Source organism: Oculina patagonica, chromosome 14 (genome assembly GCF_052425735.1).
Source record: "Oculina patagonica isolate OP01 chromosome 14, crgOcupat, whole genome shotgun sequence".
Classification (NCBI taxonomy): domain Eukaryota; kingdom Metazoa; phylum Cnidaria; class Anthozoa; order Scleractinia; family Oculinidae; genus Oculina; species Oculina patagonica.
The window spans coordinates 10,373,214-10,385,662 of NC_135771.1; the positions used below are offsets into that span (position 1 = coordinate 10,373,214).

General features: G+C 38.0%; 1 protein-coding gene across 1 annotated transcript; it reads left to right on the plus strand.

The window, feature by feature from the left end:
* The first annotated feature begins 688 nt into the window (after positions 1 to 688).
* LOC144637686 (BTB/POZ domain-containing protein 19-like) lies at positions 689 to 11,573 on the plus strand. Its single transcript, XM_078496757.1, has 8 exons — positions 689 to 904; positions 1,450 to 1,518; positions 5,029 to 5,191; positions 6,239 to 6,292; positions 6,452 to 6,511; positions 8,238 to 8,438; positions 9,720 to 9,845; positions 10,389 to 11,573. Exons 1-8 carry the CDS (start codon positions 822 to 824, stop codon positions 10,515 to 10,517), a joined length of 885 nt encoding a protein of 294 aa, XP_078352883.1. The 5' UTR covers positions 689 to 821; the 3' UTR covers positions 10,518 to 11,573.
* Positions 11,574 to 12,449: the final 876 nt, after the last annotated feature.

Sequence of the window (12,449 nt, forward strand, 5' to 3'; positions counted from 1 at the left end):
GGGTGGAAGAGATCTTGTAACCAGCCTTGAATATGTGATGAACGAACGGTTCACACATTTTAACCTGCGTAGCTGGCGGGAAATTTACGTGCGAGTTCTTTGTTTCGGTAGCGGATCGGAGCTTCAACGACACATGACTTTGGTTTGATTTGAAATTTACTTTGTTCAAATATAGTCATTCAAGTCAGCCGTTTGAAATTCCCTTGTATCAAAAGGCCGGTTTCAATTACTTGCAAAAAATTTCGGACGTTAAAAATTCGGACGTTTTATTTCGGACATTAAATTTTTGAACACTTTTTAAGACACTTTTTTGCAAATACTGTACAACGGTTGATTTGATAAGCTACTTTTTGTTACATCATAACACTTTGTACATGTGTTATTATATGCCCCATCCCCGCGAGACCGGACACCGTTTTTTCCTCGTGCAAAGGCCCCGCCTAATCAATAACATGCAAACCCATAATTCCCCTTTTTCAGTCTTTTCATACATTACTGATGCCTAAAAAGACCCTCCGTTCCCCCTCTACTAACTATGGTTCCCCGCCTCCTTCCAAAATGTACGTTTCCAAAACGTTCGCCATCCCCCTTGGCGGCTGGGTAATGGCGGCTTGGCCCTCTTCAGTGTGGACATGACATATTTCATGTCGCTTACACGATGTCTTACATTGTATCGTTCCCAGCCTCCAGGAGGGTGTTGTTGATTGTCGCCTAGCAGAAAATGTAAAACGCGGGATTTTGATTTAGCAAATAACAACAGTTTTTTCGAGAACATTTAATCAAAATGTGAGCTGTCTAGTTCTTCTTCATTCCAATTTACAATGGCACAAGAACGCACAATTCCTGGATGCCCTTGGGCATTCGCTGACGATATGAGAGGAATCATTGACAAGAAAGAGTTCAGGTTTGGAACGATCGATCACGCTAAACAAGATCGCTTTATTTGTGCAAACAATTACACATTTTGGTGCCTACCCGTGAAATGTTTTTCATTGTTTATCATAATTTGTAGGAAACAATCGAAGGCTTGTTGCTTAGGGTTCGTTTACAAGGAGTCTTTTCAATGTCGTGATCGGTTGCTAGTTTTTCTTTTGGAAGCAATCTCGCCACAGCATTAAGCTTATCAATATCTTACATTTTAAGGCCAGAGAAGATTACAGTTTCCATTCTCTTTATTTCTATTTTCTATCAAGAAGCAAGAAAAAAGGCACAGGCAGCCAAAGAGGAGAAAATCAAACAAAAATGAAAAATATTAGAATGAAAAAAGAAAGAAAAATTAAGAACTTCGTGTTCCTCCTTTCATTTGTCTGGGTAAACTGAATCCCTAGCTAATTTTGCTAAGGAAAAATTATTCTGTAGAAATCATGGTTACCTGGGGTGGTATAACCATGGCTTCTATACATCCACAACCAAAAATATAACTTGGTTTCTATCAATTGATTACTACAGCGATGTTAAGTTCATTGTGGGACCTAACAGAAAAGTGATCCGTGCTAATAAAGCAATTCTTATGGCAAGGTAAGATTGATTAAATATACTAATTATATAGCTGTCAGTAAATCCTATATTGTCAGCGCAGCTATTTTTCCTTAATTTCTGAGAACTGTCCAATTTGGGATTAAATTTGGATAGTTTCAATTAGGACTTTCAGGTAAAATGCACAAACTGTCCAATTTAAGAAAAATTGGACAGTTTTGTCTCAGCCAATCAAATCGAAGAAAAAACAACATGTGACGGATATTAGCCAATTAGCACAAAGCATAGCTACAGCCCTGTAAACTTGTCGCATTGTTAGTCAACAATGGCGGAATTTTCTAAGGCAAGTTTGCTACGTTTTTCCATTCTTTTGGAGCTTTTCAGCAATAGTTACAACAAAGAGAAATTTTCTATGTTGTCAGAAGTGGAGCTAGCTACACTAAGAAGCAAAAACCAAGAGCAAAACACCTCCAATAGTACAAAACTTGGGTGAACGTAAGCTTAAGTGCAGCGAAGCGAAGCAAGAAATCTGTCAGATATTCATCGCTATGAGCTAGATGCAATTCTTTGTCGTTTTTTGCTGAAATTCGAAAAGAAAAGACGGCGATGAAGAACGAACGAGATAGTGGAAAGGAGTATGTCAGATTCAAGAAGTTGTAACGCTCTTCGGACACTTTGTGTACGACTTTCATTGATTGATGCAGTGTTTTCACTCACTTTGTAGCAAGCTTCGCAAACTCAGGTGAATAAAATTGCACAGTTTTGTTTAAGTTTTATTTGTGAAGACAATTAATGCTTTGAATGAGTTGCCTGTGCTGTGTTATGCCTACTATTGTTGAATGCTTTTCCCGTTATGGACATAAGTTTATTGTTTACGCTGGATTGACTGACTACAAGCTATATAATTAATATGTAACCGGACTACATGCTTGTCCAATTTGGAAATAATTTGATTCAAAAAAATTCCTATGACAGCCAAATGGGACTCGGCCTATGGCCTCGTCCAATTTTGGCTGTCCTCGGAATTTTTTTTCATCAAATTATTTCCAAATTGGACAGCATGTAGTCCAATTACGTATACTAACTTTCAGAACTTTGCTTAAGAGAAATACAATAATTATGCTATACACATGGAGAGAGTGCTGGTCATTAACTGAATCAGGACAAGTGAATAACTTTCTATAGCATGCAACTTTTATAACAAGGAGTTGTACATGATTGCGTTCGATGGTAGAAGAACGCATCCTTATCTTGCGGTGGCCTGTGGCCCCGTGGTTGTCCTGTGAACGCACAAGCGAAAGTGATTCTATGTGCCGTATTATGTATGGCAAGTTGGCCTCGATCTCATGTGATTAGACATAAGAAAGCATAAGTTGCGTCACAGCAACATCAACAAAGACAGCATGCGCAAAAACAATTCATGAAGCCGATAACGCTAGGCTGTAAACAATTAATTTTGTGTTCGACGGTAGGAGAAAAAATCCTAATCTTGTGGTGGCGTGTGGTCCCGTGGCTGTCCTGTGAAAGTCGTTTTATGTTTGTTCTATGTATCTTGGTATGTGGCAGGTTGGCTAATTAATGACTTCGTAGTTTCTTTGTGAGAGACCCTGGGAATGAGGTTGATTCCTTCTAACGATCTTCTTCGGTTTGCGTTTTTCGAGTTTGCCCTGTAAGTTGTGCTGAAAAATAAACATTTCGGCAGTCCTCCTTTTAACAGTAGTAAAAAAAATTGCTGTGCTGCCTCGTGAACTGTTGGATTGAGATTGTGTCTCTGATAGTTTCAAGTGATGTTGGATGCGCGCTTTACTGATGTTAGACTGCTTGCAGTCTGTTTTTCTCTCGAAATTAAGTAAGGGAATGCGAGGCTAGGGAGGGTTTAAGACGCGCAAGGAAGGATTGGGGCGAGACAAGAGTGCGCGCGCGATCGGATCGCACGATCGAGGAAAAACAGACTGCGGACTCTTGTATACTTTTTGAGGATACGGGCTTCCTGTCAATCAACTTGGTTCTCGCGGGAGTAACCTTGGTAACCGACTTAAGAACCTACTTTTAACGTAACCTACTTTTAACGGAATTCTTATGTTAATTAATTTTTATTTTTATTATATTCATAGTATATTTGCATCTTTAACTCTGAAAAGCCTCATCAGGGATGGGTTAATAAAATTTGTATGTATGTATCATGGCAAACTTTAGATTCTCCGTGGGCGATGGAGATTTCAACATGTGCTTCCAGCGTTCACTGGAGTCTAGAGCCGGCTGCGGCAATAAACTTTCACGAAACAGAATGGCTGACAGTGCTCCGCTTCTTTAATGCAACTTTGCACATACTCGACTGCAGTCCAAGATCTTCGCTTCGGAGTTATTTTCACGTTCAAGGCTATTTTATTTGTTTTACAATAGAGTTTTACTGGTAACATTTATAGAGAAACTATATTCGTAGGCTGCGCGCGCGAATGGCGTAACGGAGTGTACGTGTTTGCGTCAGCATAGTTTTTTGTTTTACAAAATCCTTTCCAAAGAGCGCCTGAATTCCTTCAATATAAGCAAGCACCACTTGAGGTCTTCTTATTAATTTCGTGGTAAAGCTGGACAATCTAAATCGTGAAATCTATCTTTTGGTTTGCGAAAAAGGATATTTGCAATAATCAATAAGCAGCACGTGCACAAGGAACGGCAGTTGATGGCGAGAGCATTCGTAAGCTTTGCGCTTTGAAATCCTTGATTTAATCCACACGACGATGCTTGTAGCTGCTTTTCGATGACCACATGATTAAGACAGACGCAAATTCTCCTTCGTGTATTCTCACAACTGGAGGATTGCAGTTTTCCCAAAACCAGTAGGCAGCCGAGGTTAATTTTTGTGCTATGCTATTTTGCAACCTTTGCTTCTCGCGAAAGTTACGTAATTTGGTATGAACTGACCAATCAGCAACTCCGTTGCTGGACCAACGGAGAGCTGACGGATATCCTCAAAAATCCCAAAAGAGTCCGTAGTCTGTCTTTTCTCGTCTCACCCCAAGCCCCTTCTCTTCCACCCGCCAGTTCAACCAGTTTGCTCGCGTTCCTGATATGATATAACCGCGCGCTCCGACCCTAAGAGACCTAAGAGAAAAGAGAGACTACTAGTAGTCTATACTGATGTTGCACGCGCGGTCGTTTTACATTTGTATGACGTTATCAACAGTCGTGTAACTCGGATGACGTTTGCTAGCCTTATCTTGGGTACCTACATGTATCTTTGGTCGAATGCACTCCTCTAATCTCTGATTATTACTAGTTGTAATGTATAGTTTAATGTACTTGTGATGAAAGCCAATGATCTGCTTTGATTGAGCTCAAATTCAAACTCATAAGTTCAATTGAGTTTTAGTGTCTCAGTTTGGTTGAAAATCACACCTAAATGTTAATAACAGCCAATAGAGACTTAGTGCAGATCTACACACAAGTTCCCTAATTTTCAGATACTTAGAGAATTTCAACAAACACCATCTTTTGTAGCTCAGATAATGAAACAACTCAAAGGATGATTTTTTAATATAAACATTACAGGTGTGAAGTTTTCAAGGCAATGCTGTCAGATCAGAAAGACAATGTCCGATTAAAAGGTGATCAGCAGGATGTACCACTAGTGCTAGCAGATGTTACACCAGAAATCTTTATGTCGATGTTGGAATTTCTTTACACTAATACATGCACTCTGAACAGCAAGAATGTAAGTTGAAATGTTCTTTTGAAAGTATTTTAATTGCTGATTATATTATGCTGATCTCTTGTCTATAGGAATGGATATTAAGTAACATAGATTCTGCTGAGAGATTCAGTAATTAAGTGCAAGAATTAATTACCAAAAATCTTCTCACCAATTGAAACATCTCACTATAATTCAGTTCTCTTAGTGACCCTGTGATTGAATTCGAAAGCATGCTTGAGAAAGTTTCATGTCAAACCGTGTAAAAATGCTGTAAAAAAATGTGCCTTTTTTGGTTTGAACTGACGTGAAACATCTGTTTTAAATTAAAAAAATTTGGATAACTTCAAATTCATTTTTCTCTCATGGGGTCAGCTTGAGAACTTCAGTTTCACTAAGTTTTTCTTAACTGTTTTCAAACTGTTACCATGCTATGATTTCCTTTAAGTAACTTTATTTTTTATTTTATTTCTTGAATGTTCAGTGGAAAACGTCTTTAGTTAATACATAGTTGTAGGATCTGTGCACTGTGTTCTTCCAGGCATTTTGGTTCTCTGGAGTTTTATGATACCATTTTTTTTTGTACTGAAAATGTAGCCCCTTCATATACCTGCAGTAGAAACAGCGCATCCCTTTTCTATACCCTTAGACTGAGATATTTTGAAAGGCTATTATAAACATCTAGAAAATAACAGTTTTTCCCACCCTATTCTATACTTCAAATTGTGTAATTCCTACCCTTTTATATACCTCGCGCCTGGAAAAGGTACTGTTTTAAAGCAGAGAGCCTTCTCATATAGTCCATAATAGGAAGAACCCCCCCCCCCCTTCCCCCATTTGGTTTTCATCATAATAACTTTTGCTGGGAGTTTAATGAAGACATAAAAAGATCCTCACACTGTTCATGTGGCTGCCTATCACAAAACATAAAACACACTTTATTGATACTTAATAATAATCTTAATGAGGAGACTTTTTCGCACATAGGTGGTTTTCAAAAAGGACTTCAAGGACATACAAGAAAAATACTAAATATACGTAAATATAAAATTATATTAAACTTCTTTTCAGGTTATGGAAGTCATGGGTTCAGCCATGGAGTACAATTTGGAACAACTGCAAAAGGTGCATGCATGTTCATGCTATCAAATTCAATTTTCATATACATGTAGTTAGAATACAATATTAAAATAATTTATGTATTAGTTTTGCCTGTATACTGCGTTATTTTATCTAATTAGACCATTTAATGTTACATTCATGATGGATTATTTTTTCTTGCAGATTTGTGAGCAATTCATTGGTGAAACTCTTGCAGTAGAGACAGCATCAGAAGCAATGCAGGTTTGTGATTGTAGAATAGTGGGTACTTTTGAATTCTAATAAGAGAACATATCGATATACAATTTACTATAAAAATTAGTGAAATTAGGCTATGACGTTTCTAAGTCATCTTGACTCCTTTATCAAGTAGAAAGAAAAATAACAGTCGAGTTGATAATGGAGTCAAGAATGACTTTGACACGTCATAGCCTTATTATTTTCGCTAATTTTTATAGTAAAAAAGAAATAAAACCTGTGTCTACATGTATGTCTTTTAAAATGTGTGGTTCCAGAAAAATATCCATACCCCCCCCCCCCACAGAAAAGATTTGCCCTATGCCCAGGGGGGTACTCCGGCTTGTAAATGACGGGGATGATCAAAGGATTTTTTTGGGTTTGAAATTTTCGATTCCGGGATTTTTTTGGGTTGGAAAATTTGGCACGTATTTTTTTGGGTGACTTGATTTAAATATTTTTTGGGGGTATTAAAAACGAACTTAAGTGACTTGGCGCGGCCTTCGCGTATTAATGGTGTGATGAATAAACAAACAAGAGAGTTCAATTTTTTATGGTTTTCTTTGTGTTATATTATTGCCCCTCCTGGCAATTTAGGGGTAATTTGACAAGGGATTTTTTGGGGGGTTATTTTTGGTCCAGGGATTTTTTTGGGTAATGTCGGAAGACTTAGGGATTTTTTTGGGTACTGAGTTTTGCCGCCATTCGATCATCCCTGTCATTTACAATTCGAAGTACCCCCCCTGGGGCCCTATGACCCCCCACCCATCTGGAAATTCCAATTTAGCTTCATACATTGCTTTAAAGTTTTGGAGTTTGTGATTCCCCCTCCTCCCCGGAATTTCCAATCCCTTCTGTGGGGGGAGTATGGATATTTTCTGGAACCACACAATCTGAAAAAGATCCCAGCATGCCCTTGCTTGTGGCTCAGTTTCTCCCTATGCCATCTCAGAAGCGCAGTGACAAGGCTACAATCTTTAAATCAGAGTATAAGGATGTACAAACAGAGGTTCTTATCTATTCCTTAACTTTAAATGGGTAATTAAATGGAGCCAGAACACATTTTCTCCACAATCCTAGGCCTGGTTCACACTAGCAACATAAAGGCAGGTCACACAAATGCAAAAAACACCTTGTGTTGATGTTTTATGTCACCAGTGACAACAACACGACATGACAACATAGCAAGAAGAACTTAATGACATAAGCATATTTATGCAAAAAAAATGAAATGTCATTATGTCCACTTTGTTATGTTGCTAGTGTGAACCAGCTTTATAGTCTGAAACAGTCTATTTAACAATTAGACGGTGAGCTTGAGGTTTCTATCGGCTGATAGTCGGTAACCTGTTTTCCGTTGACTACACCGACAAGAAAAATAATGCCTGATCGCAGGTAAGATAGTTGGTAGGGAGCGAAGCCCTGAGCCAACTATCAAAGTCGATAGAAATTGAGAGTGAGCCGTCTTATTCTTTTAGCATAACCCACTGACCGATCCATTTAACTCAGAATATTGCTAGAATTGATTTATTTAAGGTTTTGATTAATAAAATTTAGTGAAAACTAAGCGTGCGCTCTGAGAACCATCTACCGATCAATAGATGGCACCTGTGTAGCCAATCAGATTGCGCGATTACCAATAGTCAGCCAGTGTGGTTATGCTAAGTGGGAATAAATGTTTTACCGTGTGAAAGGCAAAATAGTGCCAACGACTTTATCCTTGTCCATTCAGATCGCTGTTACCTATGGACAGGAAGAACTGAGAGAACGCTGTTTGGATTTCATTGAAGAAAACACAGAGAATGTCTTCAGAACAAAAGGATTTCATGAACTGTCTGAGGAGGCCTTGGCACTACTGCTGCAAAGTGACAAACTCATGATGGATGAGGTGGAAATCCTTGCAGCAGTGAGGGAATGGGCCACAGTTAATTCTGTAAGATTTGTTTTATTAGTTAATTTATATCTGTTCATGGTGTCATCTTGTCTTAGGAACCTAACTTGTCCTCAGTCATCATTCGAGAACATGAGACTAGGAAGGGGGGAAATGCAGGTGCCAGCCCAAGGGGTGATAGGAAGGAGGAAAAAGGAAAACAATCTTGTTTGCAGAGCCTGTGTCCTCCCTTACCAGCGGTCGGAACTTAGCTCAATGGCTCTGGTTCCTGATTGGCTGTTTTCAACAGCCAATCAGATTGTGCTGTCTTTTTGGTGGGCTTTCAGACTAGCAAAGAGGTCCCAATCCCTGGCGCAGACCAGAAGGATTGCAGGCTCTGGGATGAGATTGTCTCCTTAACTTCCCTTTTTCCTTCCCTTGATTCCCTCCATGTTCAGTTTAAGGCCCGAAAAGAGCTCTGGAAATTTTTTGGGACCTTTAAGAAATCAACCTCTGGCCATGGCCAGGGTCATTATGTTGTGTTCTTGGGCAATACAATTTACTCTCAGAATGCCTTTCTCCACCCTTGAATATAAATAGCTCAAGTAGGTAGCAGAGAATTGTTAGGAAAGCAGAATACTTGAGATGGAACTCATGTGATGGATGGCACTTGTGAAATAAGTAAGGCACAAGGTTGAAAAATTAATTTTAAGTGTCAAATAACTAGATACATGTACGAGGGGAGCAGGGAATTAGTGCAGCAGTAATGGCCCTCACCTCCCACTAATGTGGCCCAGGTTCGATTCTTGGACCCGGCATAGTTTGTTGTTAGTTCTCGTCCCTGCTCCAAGGGTTTTTCTGTGGGTTCTCCAGTTTTCCTTCTTCCAGAAAAACCAACACTTCTAAATTTCACTTTGATCGGGAATTTGAGGGCCACATGTTTGCCAGTCGTAAGACTGTTACAGGCAACCCTTGTTAAACAGAATCGATTTTATTTTTAAGGTAAACACTGACGTTTTGGGTTTAGCCCTTTTTCTGTGTGGAAAATAGGTGTGGCCAACTGTTAGGGCAATGACCTGCAATGGTCATCTGGGGAGGGGGGGGGGGGGTATCAACACTCCTAGTTGTTTCTTGTTACAGAAACTAGTCAGAGTAAAGCCCTGGAACTTAATGAGCCAACAAGCTCTGACTTCTTTTTCCTTAGCTTGTTGCAAACTTGCATTGAAACCCTGGATCTGACTCTTTTCTGTTGCAGGCAACCTCCTGAAAGATTTGTCCATTCAAATTGGTGTTTTGGAGATAAGTTTATTAAGGATCTCATTTGTATTTTTTTTTCTTTTTAAGGTGGTTCTTGGAAAGTCAGTTGCTGAGGTGGCACAGAATGTAATCAAACATGTCAGGCTTGCGCTGTTAACACCTGAGGAACTAAAACAAGTAGAGCTTGACAATGAAAAGGACAAAATGATTCCAGTAAGTCGAATTATAAATATTACAGTGTTAATCCTGGATACTAGAATTCCACAATGATTGGTACAACGACGTCTGTATAAACCCTTCTCAAACTCATTTATAATTCATCATGTTAAAACAATGTAGAAAACGGTGGTTTGGATATGTGATCTTAATTAGCATACATATTTACGATTTTATTTCTATGTAGTTTAAGTTCGCTCAAGAAGATGTATCAAACACTCGAGACAGGTCATCACATTTCCAAACAACTCTCTCTCAACTCTCTCAGTGTTTGGAAATGTGATGAAACACTCTCTTGTGTTTCGTACATTACTGTACTTTAAGCCTTATGGTCAACATGAAAATTTTTCTTACTTGTCTCCATACATTTCTTACAGTGCTAGTCAGGGAGAATTGCTTCAACTATCAGAATAATTTCCCAATAATAACTATTTGGAGTGTATGTAGTACTCAGAAGGTTCTTTTTTGGGTAACAGGCCTCTCGTGCGTGCGTTTCCTAAGTTTCACCGCCTAAATCTCAAAATTGTTGGTTAATTTCAGATCAAACAGATATCCGAGGCGTGGAAATACCACGCGCTGAGGAAATCGCCGAAACACAACGCATCAGTGCCCAGACCACGACCGCGCCGTGGAACGAAACCGCGTGAAATGTACACAGAGGTCCATTAACAAAACTGCCGTGCAATACCAGTGTTTGATGAACAACTGTTTCAGATAAGAACTCCCAGTAGAAAAGAAGTTAGAAATTTTCCTGTAAGCTCGTTCATTGTATAATACTACATATCATACATTGTACTAATATAATCATTTAATAATCAAAACCATAACAAAATTCTCGGGTGTGATTGGTTTTTCTGCCGGGTAATTGGACAGTACGCGTCATTTGCGCGCTGTGCACTTAAATGGGTTTCTATTCTAATGCATTTAAAGCGACAGGTATTTTTCCTCAATTTTTGTAGTTGCGATCAAATGGTATTAGTGCGTGGTGACGTCCAATTCTGTTTTGATATTAAATGCGTACTCGTGACTTCTCGAACGTCCAATTTTGTTAGTCACTGGTATGACACATGACAGACCGAATTGGACTCCACTCAGTCCTATTAGCATTATTTGCGATACTGATAAAGTGCTTTTAGCATTGACATGTTTGTATAGTAAAGTGCAAGCAATTCGTATGTAATAAATTTTAGAGGGAAGGTAGCGAAAAACGCACGCAACCAAAAAAACCGAAACAACTAATTTTTTTTCGGTGCTTTGTTTCTTTTTTTTTACGGAACCTCGCAACATTTATTAATTTCTATGAAAAAGTGAGCAATATAAAACATCGTCCATGTTACGTACGTGGAGTTGCAACTTGATACCATTCGTTTATATATTAGCAAAGCCAGAAACAACCTTCACCTAACCAGCTAAATGTTTAGTTAATAAGCTTAACCGCTTTAAAAAAAAATTAAAAATCAGTGATGCTGAAATAATTCCACTTGTGATTATATAATGTAATGTTTAAAATGTAAAAATTGAAACTTTAGTTACATTTTACAATACATGCAATTCCAAAGGTGGCGATTCGTTCTTTACAAGTATACGAAGCACCCGGACAACTGAATATATACATCAAATTACAGGAATTTAAAAAAATCCGACGTATAGATCACATGTATTCATGTAGGGTTTTTTTTTAAATAAATTCACACATTCAAACCTAATGTATCTGCTTGTTTGATTCCTTCAGTAAATTAAAGAAACCAGCTCTTTCTTCCAAATTTATTGTTTGCTTTAACCAACTGATTTTTTGTTATAAAAACCCGACATTTTTTAAACAGTGATATTTAATATTGGAATTTAGACTTTTGACCGTACTCTGAACAGTTTGAAAGGAAACGTAATGAGCAGGGGGGTAACGAGTTATTCAGGTTTTGATATTATTTTTCGGGGAGTCGCATTGACGATGGTAGTATAGGTGATACATATTTTGTTTAGTTTTTCCAACTATATAAAGACGTTTATCTGGTCTTGTTCTTTTGCCTGCTTGCAAAGATTATAACCAAAAATGTCGACTTTGAACAATAACAAATAGAAAGAACTGGACTACTTGAAAGAAATGAAAACATCACAAATTTTGAGTATTTTAAAAAAAGAGCAATATTAGAAAAATGTTGTTTATTTTTTGCATTACTCTTCTAAAAGGACGGTCGACTTTTAAAATCCAATAATCTAATTCACAAACAACACAAGTTTTTTTTTCGTTTATTTTATAAACACAATTTAGCATATTAAGTGGCCATACGGTTTTATATGCCTGTTGTTTTACCCAGTAAATTGTTTTGAAATCTATTGTATACGCAAGGCAGGTCTGATATTATTTGTTTACTGACTGACTGCAGGGTATTATATTGAAATCAGCCATTTTAAGAGATCATTTTGGATAAGTATTTTCTTTTAATACCGTTTCAGACACAGAAAAATAGAGTATTAGCTAAAAATTGAATTAATACTTCCTGTTTATGGACCGGATGAGCGGTCAATAATCTCGCTTAACTTTCAGATGCCAAAAGTTTTCGCGACGCAATGCAAATTTTTTATAATTATGCGGCTACAATA